This window comes from Eulemur rufifrons, chromosome 12 (genome assembly GCF_041146395.1).
Source record: "Eulemur rufifrons isolate Redbay chromosome 12, OSU_ERuf_1, whole genome shotgun sequence".
Taxonomy (NCBI): domain Eukaryota; kingdom Metazoa; phylum Chordata; class Mammalia; order Primates; family Lemuridae; genus Eulemur; species Eulemur rufifrons.
This window is the reverse complement of record NC_090994.1, coordinates 3661608-3681931: the sequence shown is the minus strand read 5'-3', so window position 1 is coordinate 3681931 and position 20324 is coordinate 3661608. Positions and strand designations below refer to the sequence as shown.

At 51.4% G+C, this 20324-nt stretch overlaps 1 protein-coding gene across 1 annotated transcript; it reads right to left on the bottom strand.

Moving 5' to 3' along the window:
* Positions 1-945: 945 nt before the first annotated feature.
* SOX7 (SRY-box transcription factor 7) lies at positions 946-5685 on the bottom strand. The gene is made up of 2 exons (XM_069485079.1): positions 5448-5685; positions 946-1959 (listed from the first exon to the last, which is right to left on the bottom strand). Exons 1-2 carry the CDS (start codon positions 5683-5685, stop codon positions 1037-1039), a joined length of 1161 nt encoding a protein of 386 aa, XP_069341180.1. The 3' UTR covers positions 946-1036.
* Between the last annotated feature and the right edge of the window lie 14639 nt (positions 5686-20324).

The window sequence follows — 20324 nt, the reverse complement described above, 5'->3', positions numbered from 1 at the left end:
TGTGGCAAAGTCCTTTCAGGTACCCTGGCTGTGTGGGCCACTGGGAACAGGGAGTTGGCCGGAAGTTGCCGCTGTTAATAAGAGTATCCCTGATTTAGGCTGCGTGGACGCGTGTGTAAGGGTGTGCGTGGAGTGGGGGCATCTCTCCCACGCTCACGGCATGGATTCAGACTGCATGTGTTCCCCTGAAGCGTGTGTACGGTAAGAAAGAATTTATGTAAAAAATATAAGAAAGCAGCTTGAATCCAATCTCATTTTCAGTGAAGTAGTTAACCGTTCTGGTTAATTTCCCCGATTTCCCAAATCAGGATGAGCGCTTTCTCTCAAATTGGAAGAGTCCTTTTGGAATTCGTTGGTCATTTTGGAGGGAGTGTAGCAAGCCTTGTGTCCTCGGGCCGTGAACACACAATTATCACCAGGTTGCATGTTAAGGAGCTCATTAATGAGTCCGATTCCCCCATTTTCCTTTAGTTATCCTTGAGAGAATCCTAAACCAGAAAACCCGCGGAGCAGAGGGGACCTTGGCTAGCAAGTCTGTCCCCCGCTTTACGGATGGGGAGTGGGCTGGATGGGGAGCGGGGGCCTGTTGGAGTCTCACCAGCGTCCACAGCAGAACTGGGGCTGAATCCTGGCCCGGGGCTTTCTCACCTGCAGGACCCAAAGACCAGGTGCAGCCATGTCAAAAACAGGAGAGGTTCGAATGCTGCTGGGCTTGTCACCATGTGTCTCAACGATGGGGACAAGGAAAAGAGGTCAGTGAACACTCTACTGGGAGACAGCATCTCTCAGCAACTTGATGGCCTTATTCCCAGCGTGTAGCCGACGAAAGCTCATTTGAAGGAATATACTCAAAATGCAGGCTGGGGGAGTGGGCCATGGGGAAGGGGACAGAGGGGCCCTTGGATCAGCAGAGCCCAGTCTGGCTTTAGTCCGAAGGCTCTGGGCCGGCAGTCCGGACCTCCCCGGCTAAGGGGGGAAAACCTGGACACGGGAGGGAGAGGGATCGAGGGCTGGGCTGGACGCAGTGGCTCTGGCTCTATGACACACTGTAGCTGTTGTAGTACGTGGCCGTGGCATCAGCCAGGACGGAGATGAGGCTGGTCTCTGTGGGGCCCGTTGGTGTCACCTGGGAGACTGGGGCATGCCCACTGAGGGCCACGGTGCCCGCAGAAGAGTCTGGGTGGCCAGGAGTGTTCAAATACTGATCAAATTCATTTCGATCCATGTCCCCCAGGAGTTCCACCTGGCTCAGCTGATCCAGGGCGTCCAAGCCAGGGTGTTCGGGCGGCGGGGAGAGCTGGCCCAGGTGGGCGTGGAGGTTGGAGTGGAGGGGGTGGTAGGTGGCCGGGGAGTAATAGGCAGGGGATGGGGGGCAGCCGGGGACGGTGGACATCACAGGGACACTGAGGGACTGGCCAAGGGCCAGGGAGCCCAGGGGGTGGCTGCAGTGCAGGGGGCTGGGGGAATACTCCGGTGAGTACGGAGGCCCTGGCAGGTGGGGGATGCGGCGGGGGTGGGCCTGCTCCTCCTGGCAGGGGGAGGAGAAGAAGGTCTGCTCCGGCTCCAGCACGTCCAGTGGAGACATCTCCGGGGGCGTGGGCAGCCCATATGGGTACGTGTCCACACTGCCCGGGGTGCCGCCGCCACCAGCCAGTCCCTCGTGGTAGCAGCCCCGGAGGCTGGGCAGGGCGGTGCCCGGGGAGTACTCACCCCTGTCCTCCTTCTCCCCCGGCACCCCCCGGCCGCCGCTCCTCTTCTCTGGCAGGGCATTCTGGTCCCGGGAGAGGGAGCTCAGGAGGAAGCCGGGGTCCACGCGCTTGCAGAGGCGCTTGGCCTGCTTCTTCCTGCGGGGCCGGTACTTGTAGTTGGGGTAGTCCTGCATGTGCTGCAGGCGCAGCCGCTCCGCCTCGTCCACGTAGGGCCTCTTCTGGGACAGCGTCAGCGCCTTCCACGACTTTCCTGCTCACACAAGGCAGAGAAGGCCACACTCAGCATCTGTGTGCACCTGCCGCAGACGTGTGCCTCCAAGCATCGTGCACACACATGCACACACAAACACGGCCACACACACACCACACGTGCCTTCCGCCTGGTCCCCACTCTACCCGCTGTTCCCCGCTCACGGACACAGTGGACAAGGGCACGTCTCGAACCCTCTTCCCAGCCCAGGTCCTGCAGACACAGTGAGGCCGAACCCCACAAAGCCACTTCATGCATCACCTCTCCTGTGAAAGCCACCAGATAAGCCAACGCTGCAAGCAACGCGGGGTCCTCAGCGAAGGGACCACCTGACCCAATGTCAGCAACAGGAAACAAATATCTAATGACCATGACATTGATTGGGGCTCTTGTTACCCTTCAAGGGTCTGTTCCTATCACATGTGCATTTTAATTAAAATTCCCTACCTTCATTACTTATTGCTGCCTCTTAGGAAATGATATTATAATATTTACTTATGGCCTAAATGTCACAGCCCTTTCTGTGCGCGAACCCAGGCTCCATCAGTAGTTTCACAGATGTGAGTCAGTTAGAGGGTGTCAGGTTAACCAGTGCCTATTCCTCACCTCTGAAGGTCAAATAGGACCCTGCTGGATGGCTGTGGCCGGAAGGCTAGCATCTGCCTGCGACACACACATACCCACACCGGTACACACGGGCACACGTGCACGCATACACACACACACGCACACACACACACAAGCTTCTACTTCCAGCCATCTGTTTAGGACCCTTTGATTGTGGGGGGCACCTGCTTTCTGATCTCCAGACAGAAGTAAACCCCCCACTTCCCTGGGTCTCTGCTGCCCTCATCGTAAAATAAAGCTGTGGTGACACTCCTCAGCTCCAAACTCTCTCTTTAAGAAGCATCCCATGCATGTAACCCGCTGGTGCTAAATGCTGGCTGCACTTGAACTTCATCATTGCTGGCTTGTCTGTTCCACAAGTCACCTTAGCTCTCCCTGTCACCTCTCAGTGTACACTGTGCATCCCTCTGGCTACAGTGTTTTCTGAGGGTCACTCTGGCTGCCTCGGATTCTGGCCTCCTAGGGTGGGCTCAGGATTCTACATCTTTAACATGCTTCCCCGTGACTCTACTGTATCCTAAAATCTGAGACCCACTAGCCCAGAGGTTCAGGTCCAAGAGAAGAGGCCCCTGGTTTTCACTCGGCGCATTCCGTGCAGGGCCAGGTGCAGAACCACGCCCAGCGGTCCTCTGTCCCTCACCGGCTGGCTCCTCAGGCCTGGCCCTCAAAGGGGCTGAGGGCTTGGGGAGGACGATTATTAAGGGTGTTCTACCCCTTGGGTGAATGTTCATAACTATTCTATGGAGTTGTTAATTAACGTCATTAGCTGTCATTTAAAAGGGTAACTTGAAAAGCGTTAGGAACTCCGGAGTCAGGGCTGGTCATGGGTTCCCAGCCTGTGGCTGAGGCCACAAAGCTGTTGGAAGAGGCCCAAGATCCAGATGCACCTCACAACTCGTCTGTGGTCTGAATATAAAATGTGACCCCGGTGTCTAAATGTTCCTCGATGCTGGAGTATTAATAAAATACAGGTTCATTTTAAATGCTGCCAAATGCCTAATTGTCCTTATGCACTTTCTCATTCATAATATCCTACAAATACTAGTGGGACTAGGTGAAATTTTTAATGAAGCTTAGGAAGCTTACAGAGGAAAAGTTGGGACTGTCACTCCCAGCCCTTTCCTCTCACGGGTCGGAAGCGGAAGGGCTGAGAAAACAAGCTCTGGGATGGAGGTGACCATCCTGCCGTCCCCCTGCCAACAGGTGTACAAAGTCCACAGTTTAAAAAGCACCAGCGTTTTGGTTTCCTTGCCCAAGCCAGGGGCTATAAAGCTAAGCAAGAAGGAATCAGTGACTTTCCTGCAAAATGAACCGTAACCTTGGCGCCCACCTAGGCGTAGTCTGCAGCAGGCTCAGCTCACAGGAGGCGTTGTCTGCTCTAAGTCCCTTTGCCTGCCCTCTTCCCGGGAGCAGGCAGTCTCAGTCCTGCAGGCCAAGGCTCCCTGACCTCCCTCCTCTGCCGCCTCTGGCCTGGGCCTGCACCAGAAAGCCTGCTCTGCCCTGGTCACCGCCGGTTTCCCGTCCCCGGCTGGCCTGGTCAGCAGGCACTGTGCCCAGCAAAAAAAAAAAAAACTTTCAGGGATCTGCAAAAAACATGTTTTCCTTTCTCTTAAAATCTGAAGAAAAATATGAACCTTGAGGCCAAGGAAAATGTTTTAGTATTGTATATATTAATGTATTTGTCTTTATGCCAACACAGTATAAAATATAAATTTTATTGTATTTTTTTTAATGGGGAAGGGGCCCAGGAAGCCACGGTCCCACTAATGCGTCCTTAGGACAGCTGGCCATGAGGCTGGGCCCTGGGCAAGGGGCCCTTTGAAGCCAGCCCTCCGCCCGCTCTGCCAGCGCGTCTAAGCCGGGTCTGGTCTCTGCGGCTTCGGCCAGCAGAGGGACGGCCACCGGCGCTCGGGTTCCGCCCGGGAAGGAGCCCTGAGCTCAGACGGAAAAGGAAGGGCTCCGTTCCGGGCCGGGTGGGGTTACGGAGGGCAGGGCCTGCCTCTCAAGTCCCTTCTCACGGGGCCTGGCGCCCACTGCGTGCACCAAGTGCTTGGAAAGGTTTTCACCGGTTAAAATGAATAAAAACCGACTGCAAGGACAAAGAGATGGGGGTAAGTCCAGGCCGAAAAGTGCTCAGCTCCGGACATCCGAGAGACAAGAAACTCGACAAGAACTCCGGCTTTTCTTCCTAACATCCTCACTCTGGGCTCCTTCGGCCTGGAGGGTCCCGGTCCCCAGCCCCGGCCAGGTCAGCGCAGAAAGTGGCGGCCCCAAGCCCCCGAATCAAACTGTCTATACTCCTGCAATTGACAAATGGATTAACGAACCGAGTCTATTGGAGTAAACAGTTTTGCTGTTATTTTACTAATTAAGTTAAAGTAGGGATTCATTCTCGCAATGCCTCTTTTTACAAATACTCGTTAAGTATAGTTTCGTGGGTGACAGCCCCTCCTCTGTGGTTGTCCCAGTTCTGAAGTTTAGGGAATGACGAGTTTTCCTGCTTCGATATTCCTAGCCAACGCCGGTTCCACCCAGCCTCGACGTTTCCGTCCCGGCCGTGTCCAAGCGCGCGGGTCCCTGTCGCCAGGCGTCCAGCTGCCAGGTCCCGCCTGCCCCCTGGGGCCCCGACCCGGGCTCCTGTCCCAGGGCAGGGACCTCCCTGACAGCCCCGGCCGGCGGTGCAGTTTCCCTTCAGGCCTCGCCAAGGTGTCCCCGCTCTGAATCCCGGACACCGCACGAACCCACGCTCGCACGTATGCGCAGCCACGCGGGCACACAAGCGCCCGGCCGCACGCGCCTGGTCGCCCCGCGCCGCCTCCGGCCGCCGCCCGCGCCCCCCGCCGGGCAGCCCGCTCGCTCACCCAGCATCTTGCTGAGCTCGGCGTTGTGCAGGTCCGGGTTCTGCACCGCCAGCCGTTTCCTCTCGTCCTTGGCCCACACCATGAAGGCGTTCATGGGCCGCCGGATACGGCTCTCCGAGCTCTTGTCCCCCGGCGGGCGGGGGACGGCCGGCGGCGACAGACCGTCCGACAGCTCGGCCTCCAGGGCCGGGCACTCGAGCCCCTCGGGCCACGGGTAGGCTCCCAGCAGCGAGGCCATGGCCGCACGCGGGTCGCCTCGCTTCGCCTCGCGGGGCCGGCGCTGACCTGGCCCTCGCACGGGTCGGGGCGTCCAACTTGGCCGGCAGCCGCGACCCGGTCCCCTATTTATCAGCTCCGGGCGGCCGCGTCCTCCAATGGCTCTGGACCGCGGCGCGGCCCCTCCCTTGGTCTCGGCGCGGCCGCCTCCCTGCGTCCCGGGAGGCCGCGGGTCCCAGCTCCGACCTGCCGGGAGGGGGAGGGACGGGGAGGGCCTCCTCCCGCGCCCGCCCCCGGCCCGCCCCTCCGCCTCCGGGAGCCCGCCCGGGACCCGCGCCCCGCCGCCCTGGGCCGCCTCCCGCCCCGCCCCGCCAGCTCCCGGCCCGCAGGTGCTGCAGAGCCCGCGCGGAGCCCGAGCGCAGCTCCCTGCCCCGGGCCACCACCAACTCCTCCCGCGCGTGGAACCTCGGAGAACCCAGCCCAAACAGGTTTCGCTGGGAACGCCTGGGCGCGAGAGACCTTGACCGTGGATCCCGAGAGCAGCCAGTGAGCCGTTCTTAAGGGAACACACCTACTGCTTTCCGACACCGGCCAGGTTCGGCCGCCGCGGCGGTGGTGCAGCTGGGGCCGGGGCTGCATCCCTGCATCCCGCCTCGGGGTCAGTGCAGCGCCCGCTCGGGACCCCCGACGGCCCCGCCGCACCCTGGCTCTCAGGAGGGCGTGGCTGTCGTCTGGGTTCCGCCGTCTGATTTCTCTCTTTCACCCCACGCCGCCCCCAGCCACCGCCACCCCAGTCTCCAGGGCCGGGTCTCCAGCTCCCTCGCCTCTAGCTCTTCTCTCGGGGAATTTTCTCCTTGTATTTTCTCTTTTCTCCTCTGATTGGCAGTCCCACTGCTCCGAGTGCAGCCGCTCCTGCCTTCCCGCGTCCCCTCTGGCTTCGGGTTCACCTGGGAGCTCCCTCAGTTTCCCTTGTCCCGACACCCTTACACCCAGCTGCGGGCAACTCAGGGGTCTGCGGGCCTGGAGCTCAGGGCAGTCCCGCGCGGGCTGCTGCTCCTGCGTCACCCCGCCCGCTGTGAGTCGGGCTGTTCCATCAGCGCCGGCACACAGTAGGCGCTCAAGAACTACGGAATAAGAAGTGAATGAATACGTGAGTGAGCAAATATGGCCTAGACACACCCTACTGTATAACACACAGCAGGCTTGACTAGATCCTGGAATTCAATTCACAAATATTTACCTAGCGCCACCCCTGCGCGGGGCTCCGCAGAGGTGACCCTGGAAGGAGGTGGCATTGTGGTGGGAGGACCGTGGGGTCTGGAGTCAGAACCTGTCTTAGTGTGTGGGTTAATATGTGCCTCTGGGAATGCCAGTATCTCTGGAGGCTGCTTTCCTAACCCTACAACGGGACGGTGATAAGCCTGACCTCATCGGCTGTGTGAAGCTCCGGTGAGATGAAAGTAGTGAAAGCTCCCACTCTCCACACGACGGCTGACGTTAATACATCTCCAGACCACGAAGCCCTTAAGTCCAGACTTCACTGCCCCAGCGCGCAGTGACCAGTACTTTGCATGCCACATGCAATAGGCCCACCGCAAGTGGGGCAAGTGGACGCAAAACTGCAGCCTCTCCATTTTTTACGTCCTAATTTTAACCTCCAGAGGCCAGGATAATTTTCATCCGAGACCGCGCTTTCCTCATAAAATAGATTGCTGGGTTTTCCCTCCCCTCCAGCCAGGATCCAGCAGCAGCAACACCCCAGGCCCTTGCGCCCCACCCGTTGCTCTCGCGGGCCCCAGCGACCAGCGCAGGGCGCAGGCAGGGTCAGCGCGGGCAGGGCAGGGGCGCCTGGAACCCGAGTTGGAGCAGCGGGGCTGGCTGGCGCAGGGGACCAAGCGGGGACGGTCTGCAAAGTGCGTCCGCCATCCAGGCGGACTTCCCTACCCCGCGAAGCCTAGGCCATTTCAGCGGTGGGCCCTCTTCCAGAAATCCCTCCAGAAAAAGCCGGAGGCCAGACTGCTCCTTCCTGGGATCGAGGGCCACGCCCCGCCAGGGGCAGGTAGCTTTTAGGGAGGGCGGAAAGGGGGGTCCCACTGCGTGACTTGAGCTACCGTGGAGGATCCCGGGCAGGAACTCCGACCCTTTCTGACCCTGCCGTCGCTCTAGGGCGGGGACGGTGCTCAGCAGGCTCAGAGGCCTGCGGGGATGGCACCCCCTTCCCGGCGGGGGCGTCCCCCTTCCGCCCCCAGCCCCTGAAACCCTCCGTGCCTGGCCCCTGGGCGGAGCGCGCACCCGCGGGGCCGCGTCGGGCGCCAGGTGAAGAAGGCGCGAGGGCCAGGGAACGCGGAGCGGTCGAGTCCGTGTCGGAACCCAGAGGCCGACGGCAAATGTGAGCAAACAATGGGGCCGGGCAGGGAGAATACGTGTTGTGGTTGTCTCCAAACGTTTACTGTCTTGCTTTTCGTCTGGAGACAGCTCGCCAGCCCAGGCTGTCCAGGAGCTGAGCGTTAAGCGCCGGTCGCAGGCGCGGGCGGGGTCCGGTCCAGAGCTTGGCCATTGCATGCACGCCTGAACCCGCGGCTGGCTCGCTCGCTCCACTCCTGCATTCCTTCATTCCCTTGCGTCGAGGCATTTGTTCACCTGGGCAACTGTGTGCGAGCGCGCCCTGGTGCTGGCGGTGCCAAGAGACGCGAGGTCGCCGTGACCCGCCGCCTTGGTCACTGCAAGCTTCAGTCCTTCCAGAGCTGCGCGCACGCCCCAAGCAGCCCCAGAGCCTGGGTCTGGGAGGGTCGAGCTGGACGGCCAGGGCTCGCCCTCCCAGGCATCCCGACAGCCGCTCTTGCCCGCGCAGGGCCCGGGGCCGCGGCCACTTGTTGGTCCAGCGGCTCATCGCCGAGGCTGGGGCGGAGAATCTTGAAGCGCGGCCCCTGGACGACCGAGCCGAGAAGGGTCGGGACGCAGGGCGGCAGCGCGGGACGCCTCGGCCCTGCGGCAGGAGGGGACCGGACTCCCGCAGGCACCGGAGGGCAGAGTTGGAGAGGCGGGTCCCCGTGTGACCACGCGGGGCACAGTGGACACAGCGTGTGCATCTCGCAGCCGACATGTCGGGGCACAGACCGGAGTCGTATTCTTCCGGTGTGTAGGTGTGTATTACGTCACTCGTGCTCTCTCCTCAGCTCTTAAATGCCTTTTTATTTCTTGTTTTTCTTTTTCCCTCCCTCCCTTCCTCCCTCCCTCCCTGCTCTCCTGCCCCTCCCCGCTCTCCCTCCCTCCGCCCACCCTCTCCCCTTCCTTTTAGCTTCGCAGCTCTGCAAACACTGGCTTCCAGGACTTGAAGTCAGAAACTCCCAACTAACCTGCGGGGTGATAATTCGCTTACCCGATCTCAGCCTCAGCTCCTTCACCTGTAAAATGGGGACCAAATAGGGTTACTGACAGTGTTTGTAAAAGTTCTTCGTAATGGTAATGAACTGTGAGATATAACATAATGAGTGGGTGAAAATTTTAAAAATAAAGTTAAAACGGTCGGGCCTCCAAAGTTTTCCCCTTCAGGAGCTTTTCTCATTTTTTCCGAAGCGAGGAATCCCGGCAGCTCTGCGGGGAAAGGGAGCGGGAGAGAGAGACCCTGAGCGGGGAACCAGCGGCCGTGGCAGCGGGGGACCGGCCGGGGGCTGCGCTAGGGCGGGTCCTCAGCCTTTGTCTTCGAGGCCCGCGCAGCGCCGCAAAGCTTTGGTGCAAGGGTTTTGTTGTTGCTTTTCCCTCCCCACACCAGGCTGGAGGTCGAAATCGGTACCGTCACCGTCTCCGCTCACACGCATTTGTCCGTACTTGATTGACGGTCTTTGCGAAGCAGGTTCCCCTCACTGGCTCCTCCCGCCTCCACGCAACCCCCTGCGGAGGCGGCGGCCCATTTCCCAGACGAGGCTCGCGGAGCTGTGGCTGCAAGTGGCAGAGCAGAGGCCCCAGCACGTAGCTCTCGCCCTCGTGCCTTCGCCGCGCGGTCCCTGCGCGCCCAGGCTCGCGGCTCGCCCGCACCAGCCCCAGGCCCGAGGAAAGGGCTCTAGCCGGCCGCTGCGACTCCCCGCGCCCTGTGCCCTCCTCGGTCCGATCTCGCCAGGTTCCCCGGACCTTTCCTCATCCAGAGCGCGCCTGAAGTTCAAGGCGTGTCCTGGAGAAGGTATGTGAAAAGCAAGTGGGCAAACCCTGTCGGCCACGAGTGACGTGCACCCTGGGGAGCCGGGAGACCTGGCCAGGCCAGCCAGCCCCCACCTGGCCGCAGTCCGGCAGCCAGCCGCCCTCATGTCCCTACAAGGCGCTGCGCTCCAGCTCCTCCTTTTTAACCCACAGAAACCTCTCCATGCTCATTTAGGAGAAATCCACCCAGGTGGCTTTAGAGTAACTTTCTGCCATTAAAAACAAGCAGGGATTTAAGATGTACCTGTAGGCTTCGCTCAGCTGACTGAAGCAGGCAGAACAAAGACGATCCTTAATGTGTACGCACCTAACAACAGAGTGTCAAAATACATTCAGTAAACTGACAGAACTGCAAGGAGAAAAAGACGAACCCATTATTATAGTTGGAGACTTCAACACTTCTCTCTCAGTAATGGACAGATCCAGCAGGCAGAAAATCAGTATGGATATAGCTGAGCTCAACACCACCACTAAGCAACTAAATATAATTGACATCCATCAACTACTTCACCCCAAATCAGCAAAATAAATATTTTTCTCAAGCTTATGTGGAATATTCACCAAGATAGACAACATTCTGGGCTATAAAACACACTTTAACAAATTGAAAAGTATAGAAGCCATGATATATATGCTCTCAGACTATAATGGAATTAAACTAGAAACCAATAACAGAAATACAGCTGGAAAATCCCCAAATACTTGGTATAAAACATTACACTTCTAAATAACACATGACTGAAAAAATATATCTCAAGAAAAATTTACAAATATTTTGTACTAAAGGAAAATGAAAATACAATTCATCAAGGTTTGTGGAATGCAGAGAAAGTGTATAGATGGAAGTTTATATCATTGAATGCATACATTAGAAAAGAAAGATCTAAAGTCAATAATCTAAACTTACACCTTAGGAAACTAAAAAGGAGCAAACTAAACCCAAAGTAAGCTGAAGAAATAAATAATAAAAATTGGAGTAGAACCAATGAAATTGAAAACAGGACATCAATAGAAAAAAACCACTGAAACCAAAAGCTGGTTCTTTGAAAAGACAAATAAAATTGATAAACCTCTAGCCAGGCTAAGAAAAAGAGAGAGAGAAGACACAAAATACTAATATCAGAAATGAAAAAGGAGACATCACTACTGATCCTATGGATATTAAAAGTATAATGAAGGAATATTACAAACAATTCTATGCCCACAAATTTGATAACCTAGATGAAGTGAACCAATAAAGGCAGAAAAATCATTTGACAAAATCCAAAAAACTAAAAATAGAACATCCACAATTTGATTAAAAAAATTTTAAAAATTCTACAGCTAACATTGTACTTAATGGTGAGAATATAGATGCTTTCCTGTTAGTATCAGGAATTCGGCAAGGATAATCCTCACCACTGTTTTCCAACATTATACTGGAAGTCTTAGCTAATGCAATAAGACAAGAAAAGGAAATAAAAAGTATACAAATAGGGAAGTAAGAGATAAGACTGTGTTTGTTAATAGATGACATAATTATCTGTGTAAAAAATCACAAAGAATAGACGAGGAAATCTCTTAGAACTTATAGGCAACTATAGCAAGGTTGCAGGATACAAGGGAAATATGTAAAAGTTCATTGCTTTCCTATATACAGCAATGAAAAATTGGTATTTGAAATTTACAAAAAACAACAACACAATACCATTTACATTTGCACCAAACCCCACCACTAAAATACTGAGTATAAATCAAAAACATATATAAGATCTATATGAGGAAAATTACAAAATTCTAATGAAAGAAATTAAAGAAGAATGAAGAGCTATTCCCACTTTCTGGAGTAATATTGTAAGACATCAGTTTTTCCCAACTTTTTCTTTAGATTCACTGCAATTTAAATCAAAATCCCAGAAAGTTATTTTGTGGATTTTGACAGACTGATTCTAAAGTTTATTTGAAGACAAGGACTCAATTTGTCCCCACATCCTCAGCAACACTTTTATTTCTTTTTTAACAATAGCCATTCTAATAGGTGTGAAATAGTATCTCATGGTTTTGATTTGCATTTTTCTAATGACTAGTGATGTTGAGCATCTTTTCATATGCTTATTGGCCATGTGTATATCTTCTTTAGAGAAATGTCTAGTCAAGTGCTTTGACTATTTTTTAAATCATTTTTTGTTGTTGAGTTATAGAAGTTCTTTATTATAGATATCAATCCCTTATTGGATAAATGATTCACAAATATTTGTCCCCATTCCATGAGTTGTCTTTTCACTCTGTTGATAATGTCCTTTGACACAATAAAGTCCTTAATTTTGCCAAGTCCAACTTATCTACTTTTTCTTTTGTTGCCTGTGTTTCTGTTTTCTTGTCCAAGAAATCATTGCCAAATCAAATGTCATAAATTCTCCCCTATGTTTTCTTCTAAGAGTTTTGTGGTTTTACTTCATTCATGTTGAGTTAATTTTTGTATATGGTGTAAGGCTAGGGTACAATTTTAGTTTTTTGCATGTGGATATCCAGTCGTCTCAGGTCATTTTCCATTGCTATAACAGAATACCATAAACCAGGTAATTTTGAAGAAATTTATTTCTTACAGTTCTGGAGGCTGGGAAGTCCAAGAGCATGGCACTGGGATCTGGTGAGGGTCATTCCATGGCAGAAAGGCAGAAGGCAAAAGCAGCAAGTACACGAGACAGAGGTCACAAGGGCAAGCTCAGCTTGCTTTTGGAACAAGCTGCTCTCATGAGAACTAATTCACTCCTGCAATAGCATTAATCTATTCACAAGGACTCCACCCTCAGAACCCAATCACCTCTTAAAGGCCCCACCTCTTAATACTGTTACATTGGCCATTAGGTTCCCAACACAAACTTTTGGGGGACACATTCAAAGAACAGCACTAGTTTTCCCAAGACCATTTGTTGAAAAGACTGTTCTTTCCCCATGGAACAGTCTTAGCACCTTTGTTGAAAATCATTTGGCTATATATGTAAGGATTTGTTTATGGACTCTATTCTACTTCATTGGACTATATATGTCTCTCTTTAAGCTAGTACTGCACATTTTGATTACCATAGCTTTGCAGCATATTTGAAAAGAGTAAGTGTGAGACCTCCAATTTTGTTTTTCTTTTTCAAGGTTGTTTTGGCTACTCAAGGATAATTGAGACACCATACAAATTTTAGGATGGATTTTTCTATTTCTGCAAAAAACTGACATTGGGATTTTGATAGGAAATGCATCGAATCTGTAGATAGCTTTGGGTAGTATTGACATCTTAATAATATTGCCTTCCAAGCCACGAATATGGGATGTCTTTCCATTTATTTGTGTCTATAATTTTTTTCAACATTTTATAGTTTTAATTGTACAGGTCTTTCATCTCCTTGGTTAAATTCATTCCTAAGTATCTTACTCTTTTGATGTTATTGTAAATGGACTCCACGCCCCCAGGATTGCTGTGGGTTAGTAGTTGGGCTGGGCTTAGCTGGTGGTTTTCCTGCTGGTTGTGCCTGGAGTCACTCATGCTGCAGAAGTCATCTGTCTGGCAGTTCAGCTGTGGGAGTATGCGTGTGGGGTGTCTAATACAGCCTTAGACACACGTCTGGATGTTAATGGAATTGTTTTCTTAATTTCCTCTTTGGATTGTTCATTGTTTGTGAATAGAAATGCAACTGATTTTTGCATGCTAATTTTGTATCCTGCAACTTTGCTGAATTTGTTTACTAGTTGTAGAAGTTTTCTTATTGTGTCCAATCTTTAGGGTTTTCTACATATAAGAACATGTCACTTGTGAATAGAGATAGGTTTACATCTTCCTTGTGATACAGTTAACCAAATGGTGAGCTCTTGAGGGCTGGGGCAATGTCACTGCCATATTTGTATTCCCAGCCCTAGCAGAGCCTTAACCAGTTAAGGTTTGTGGAATGAAAGATTAAACGAACACATCCGATGGGACTTTCCCCACAGCATTTTGTGTAACTCTCCTCTTACTTGGGAATCAAATTGTAGTTGGTATGAAGGCACCTACATCCCAAAATGGACTAAATCACATGTAGAACAGAATAAATTCAGTTATTAAAAACAAAAAGCAAACATAGTATTCATAACTTGAACCCCAGTAGGATCAAAAAGGGCTTAGAGTTTGGGGAGGTGGCGTGGTGCGGTAGACATTCCCCCTGCGCTTTGTGAACTGGCCACCTTGGTCAAGGTGCTTAGCAAAATGAGGAACGTGAGAACACAGCTCTCACAGGGCTGGGGTGAGCAGGATGTCTTGTCTTAGGGACCCTCTGATTTGGAAGGCTCACTGGCTTATGAATCCGAATCACTCGTTCTTCCTCTTCCAGTTCAGTTAACCCATTTGTTTATCTCGATGGCAGCGCCTTGCCTCATCACGGTAGGATTTTGTAATCCCTCCAGGCTGAATTGCAACAACTTGCCCCATGTGGGGCTGCCTAGGAGTCTGGGCAAGGGCAGGATCCTGAAGCCTGTCACCTGAGAAGTCTGAGTCAACGCAACCCTGCCCCACCCTCTGCCCCAGGGCCTGCGCACGGGTCACCACCTCCAGTTGTGAGCCCTGCGCCTTCCTGGGACTCTGCTGCCTCCAGGATGACCCGACCGCACCCTGTGTCTCACCCGGGAGCCGGTCAGTCCTGAGTGACAGTGGCGGGAGCAGGTGGCTCAGGAGCCCTGGTGAAGACTCTGCAGAGCACCGGGACTGCTGGCACCTGCCGCCACATCTGAGAGAGGACAGTAGCTGCCCTCCTGACTGTCTGGGTTCCTCAACTTCAGTAAGGTGTGCTCACATTGTTAACAAAGACTGAAAAGACTTTATTTTCTTGAAGTTGTTTTAGGTCCGCAGTAAAATGAAAAGGTACAAAGAACTCCCATCTACCCCCTACCCCCATACACGCATAGCCTCCCCAACTACCAACATCTCCCCAGAGAGGTGCTTTGTCACAATCGATGAACCTGCATTGACATGTCATCACCAAGTCCACAGTTGCATTAGGGTTCACTCTTGCGTGGCACACTTGGGGTTTAGATGAATGAAATGTGTCCGCCATTGTTGCATCATAAAGAGCAGATTCACTGCCTTAAAGAACCTCTGGAGCACTTCCGCTTCATTTTCTCCTCTTGTGGGTGTCAGGAGACAGGAAAATGCATTGAGTGCGGCTGTCAGGCATTCTGCTAGGTCCCTTGTTCATTTAATCCGACAGCAAGGGAGACTCGAAATAAGGCCCTGGAGAGAGGTCATCTGAAATCCCAGTGGCCAGGGAACAGTGACACGGAAGGCCCTAGGGGAGAAGTGCAGAGGAATTCGTAGCCAAGCTCTTACACAAGCTGGGTGACAGGCCTCATGTATTCTGGACACAGTGTTGGGATTCAGGGGGACCTCAGAGGGGCTGTGGCCACGGCAGTGCATCCCTGGTAAGACGCCCTTGTCCTGGGACACACCTAGGCCTTCAGAGCACGGCTCTAGCACAGGTGCAGTCTGCTCATTTTTATTCCTTTGCGTCCTGTACCTACTGTGTGGAAGTCATCGTCCCGGGTGCTACAGAGACACAAAGATTAACGTCACTTTCTGAGGCCCTAGAGTTGAATGGGGAAAGTGACATATCCCAAAACTAATACAAGTGGACTTTCATGAATGTGGAGACCACAATGAAAACTCAGAAAAGGGAGAGATTGCTTCTAGGGGCCGGGGCAGGACAGGCTGGGGAAGTTGTTGTTGGCATCTGGGGCAGGGCTTGATGCCAGCAGGAGCCACGGTGACGGACTAGGGGGAGAGGGCAAGCCGGGGGCAGGGGTCCCAGGAAGCAGTATCGGGGGTGACGGGCAGGAGGCGGGGAGAATGGAAAGCAGGGCCTGGCCTTGGAGCGTGGGGCAGCACTGAGCAGGCAGGGCTCAGAGGGCGGCAGTGCCGGGTCGTGAGCTCCCAAGGGCCAGGCCCTACTCGGGACGCCTGTAGCAGACGCTTGACTGGGCTGAATTGTTGATGACTCTCGATGTCGGAGCCACAGTGAATGAGAGCACAGGGAACCCCGTAACAGTAACGGGGCGCAGGAGGCAGCCTGGAAAGGATGAACAAGAGTGCCTTTCAGACCCACTGCATCTGGGGGACCTTCGCCATGGCCGGCTTGGAGATGAAGGAGGAAAGCTTGAGCTCAGTGGAGGAGGGAGATGGCGACCTGGGAACGGTCCAGAAAGCAGCAGTGTCAGCCACGAGTACACAGGCAGAGAACGTACAGAGACAATGAAGGTGAGGACAGAACCCATGGCTCAAAAACATTCAAAGGCTTCCTGTTTCCTTCTCACACCAGTTGTCGGCAGGAGGAGGAGGAGGACCAGGGGTATGGAGGAGAGGAGGAGACGCAGGGGTGGTATGTGGTACGGAGCCAGGACAGCTGGAGCAGGAAGACAGATGGTCTGGAATGAAGTCACACACCCAGGGAGCCACATACCTGCCAAGTGTGGAAGACAAGGACGCATCCATCTGTCAAGGTGCTTAGGTCACCCTGGCCTGCTCACAACCTCCTCTCTCCAAGGTCTGAAGGCTAGAGTTAGGTTTTCCATTTCTTTAACGTTTGTTAATACCTCTGTTTGGTCCCGTCCAGGGTCAAGGGGGTCCCTCGTTGGTGGGTGGAGTCAGGCTCCCTGGAGGCCACATCCCCTCAGCAGGTCCGCCAGTGACAGGAGGGGCGGGAGGGGAGCTGGGCTCCGTCTTCAGACTGATCTTTTCCACTTAGAGCCTCCCCGCTTGGGCAAAACACATTCTAATGCACTCGCTGTGGAGGAGTGTGGGTAATATAATTTTGCTTATTTATCACAGAGTTAGAAATATTAACAGGAAGATTCTAGAGGAAAGTCGCTCCTCAGGTTCAAGTCAGATAATGAATGAACGAAGAATTTCTCACAGCTCATCGCCTGACTTCATTAAGGTTCACATGAATGCTAACGGGAAGAAACGGGCCAGCCGGGAGGAGGCGATGCTAGCATATGGTGGCCCATTCTCAGTGACACAAATCGGTAGAACCAGGATGTGGAGAGACTCGTAATGAGTCAGTTACTCCATCTTGAATTGGTCTTTAGCCCAAAATTGGTGTTCAGTAAATGCTTTTAGAATAACTGCTTTCAGCATCCACACACTTTTCTCTAAGGAAACCCAATATAGAATAGATTATACACACAGAACATTCCACATACAACTAATTACAAAAGTCTTCCCTCAGCTAAAGAATTCACTGCAGCTTTCCCTAAAAGCTCATTGCTAATGCTTGCACAGAACTTCAGCTCAGGCGGGAGGAAACGGCTCCTCGTGCAGGCTGCATAGCCACCTACCCAACCACCTACTCCAGGGGTCCCCAACCTACAGTGAATTGTATAATTATTTCATTATATATTACAATGTAATAATAATAGAACAGTACACAATAAATGTAATATGCTTGAATCATCCCGAAACCATTGCCCCCCCACTGTCTGTGGAAAAATTGTCTCCCATGAAAACGGTCCCTGATGTCAAGAAGGTTGGGGACCGCTGATCTATACCACTCTAGAACACAGGCACAATGCTGTTCCCACTTGCCCTTCCTTACCTGTCGTCTTTTTCTGGCTTTTCCACACTCTTCCTGGTTCTATGAATGTGCATGTCATTTGAGTATACTTACCATTTCCTAAACAGATTGTATACTTTTATGCAAGGAGTTTAGTCATCTTCTTTATTAGGACATGGTACTAATTTGCTCATTAATTATCGAGCACTATAAAATCACACCGGAGCACCCAATCTGACCTTCCCCACCCCGCCCGCCAGCACAACAGGCTCCAAATTGCAGTGGCTGCAGAACCCGAGAGATAAATAGGGTGATGGTGAGGTTCTTACTCAAATCCAAAGACAGCCGCCGCTTGCTGATCCAAGGGCTGAGCTCACTTGGAGACACTGTACCGAAACATTTCTCTGATGCTGTTTCTTATTTAAAAAACAGGTCTTGGCATGCGCCTGCCAGTCAGTGAACAGGTGGAAGAGGAGAGAGGTGGAGCGATGGCCTGTGCTAGGAAACAAATACTCATTTGGGTTTAATCTTTCCACAGTATCAATATTTTCTGCAAATTGAGGAAATTCTGTCTTTTCTCACAGACTTGCAAACAGGTTTTAGGGAGCTGGCTTACTCAATTTCCCACCAATCTCTTGACCAAGCTGGAAAAGAAAATCCATTGAGAATTTCTAATGTGCAGTGTACCTGGAAGTATTTTCTGCAGCTCATACAAATACTACTACCTCAAATTCAAAGATTAGATGGCCATATGAGGATGGTTTTATATCTGGGTTCTCAGTTCTGTTCCATTGGTCTATGTTTCTGTTCTTGTGCCAGTACCATGCTGTTTTAGTTACTATAGCCTTGTAGTATAGCTTGAAGTCTGGTAAATTGATGTCTCCCAATTTGTTCTTTTTGCTTAAGATTGCTTTTGTTATATAGGATCTTCTCTGGTTCCAAACGAAGCATAGAATTATTTTTTCTAGATCTGTGAAAAATGATCTTGGTATTTTAATAGGGATTGCATTGAATGTGTAGATCACTTTGGGTAGTATAGACATTTTAACAATGTTGATTCTGCCAATCCATGAGCATGGTATGGTTTTCCACCTGTTTACGTCCTCTGCTATTTCCTTCCTCGGTGTTTTGTACTTCTCCCTGTAGAGGTCTTTTACCTCCTTAGTTAAAAGTATTCCTAGGTATTTTACTTTCTTTGTTGCTATTGTGAAGGGTATTGAGTCTTTATTTGGTTCTCAGTTTGACTGTTGTTAGCGTATAGGAATGGTATTGATTTTTGTACATTGATTATGTAACCTGAGACTTAGCTGAATTTGTTTATCAATTCCAGTAGTCTCATGGCAGAATCTTTGGGGTTTTCTAGATATAAGATCATATCCTCAGCAAAGAGCAATAGTTTGACCTCTTCTGCTCCCATTTGGATGCCCTTGATTTTCTTCTCTTGTCTGATTGCTCTGGCTAGGACTTCCAGCACTATGTTGAACAGAAGCAGTGATAGAGGGCAACCTTGTCTGGTTCCAGTTCTAAGTGGGAATGTTTTCAGTTTTTTCCCATTCACTATGATGCTGGCTGTGGGTTTGTCATATATGGCTTGTATCATTTTTAGGTAAGTCCCGCCTATGCCCACTTTGTTAAGTGTTCCTATCATAAAAGGGTGTTGAATTTTGTTGAATGCTTTTTCTGCATCTATTGAGAGGATCATATGGTCTTTGGTTGTTGCTTCTATTTATGTGAATTACATTTATAGATTTGCCTATGTTGAACCATCCCTGCATCTCTGAGATGAAGCCCACTTGGTTGTGATGGATTATTTTTTTGATAAGCACCTGAATTGGGTTTGCTAGGATTTTGTTGAGAATTTTTACATCTATATTCATAAAGGATATTGGTCTGTAGTTTTCTTTTTTGGTTGTGTCCTTTCCTGGTTTTGGTATTGTGACCCTCTCTGCCAGCTGCTTTCACATGCATTCCCACTTAAAAGTAACGATGACATTTGAAGAACGTCAGCAGCAGGGAAGCTTGCCTATCAGGTGAAGTGGGACTTGGCGGGAGCTAGGACGGAAGAAAAGGAATGCCAGTTTGTGCCTGGGGTAGAGAGGGGACTCGAGCATTGCCGGGTCTCTCAGGGAATTATAAATCTAGTTATGAAAATGGAAAGGGACTCTTCTAAGAGGGGACGATGATAATGGTTGCCTCACCGCGTTGTCTGAGAATTCAGTGAATTGATTTATTTAAAGTGCTTGGAATAAAACCAGGCACCTAAGACCTCACATCATAATTCATTATTCATTAGAACTACCAGAAAAAGAAAGAAGGTTGCTTAGGACAGCATGGGGAAACCTCTTCAGTGGACACTTATTTTCCTGGGAAGCAACTTTTCCTCTTAAAATTGAACCATACCAAGGAAAGCACTGAAGACTACAAAATTAATGTGTTTTTACCTGGTGAAATAACTCAAGGCAAACAGGGTTCATATGCCAATAATTATTAAAGTATCAAGACTACAAAATGCAATTTTCAGAGTATATGTTTCATTATTCTAACTTTCACTGAGATCTAGAAAATTAAGTGGCCTGAAAGAGACACCTAGGAGACATGAAAGCTGAGGATTTCTAGAGAAAATACAAGGCTCCATCTCCTTCCTGGCAAATGGTCACCCTGCTCACCTTTGCTGAGCACATACCTGGTTCTCAGGCTGCCCACTCGATTTTGAAACCATTCAGGAGTCCTTTCTCCAGCCCATGAAAATCATCATCACCACATTCTACCTTCTCTGTAAAAGTTGCATGTAAGCAAACCCGTGGCACAGCTGCCTGGGAATTCCTAACTCCAAGGACTGCAGCTCCCTGCTGCACCTCCCTCCTCTGCTCTTCCTACCCGGCCGCTCACCCCCACGTATGGCCTAAATGCAACTCACCTG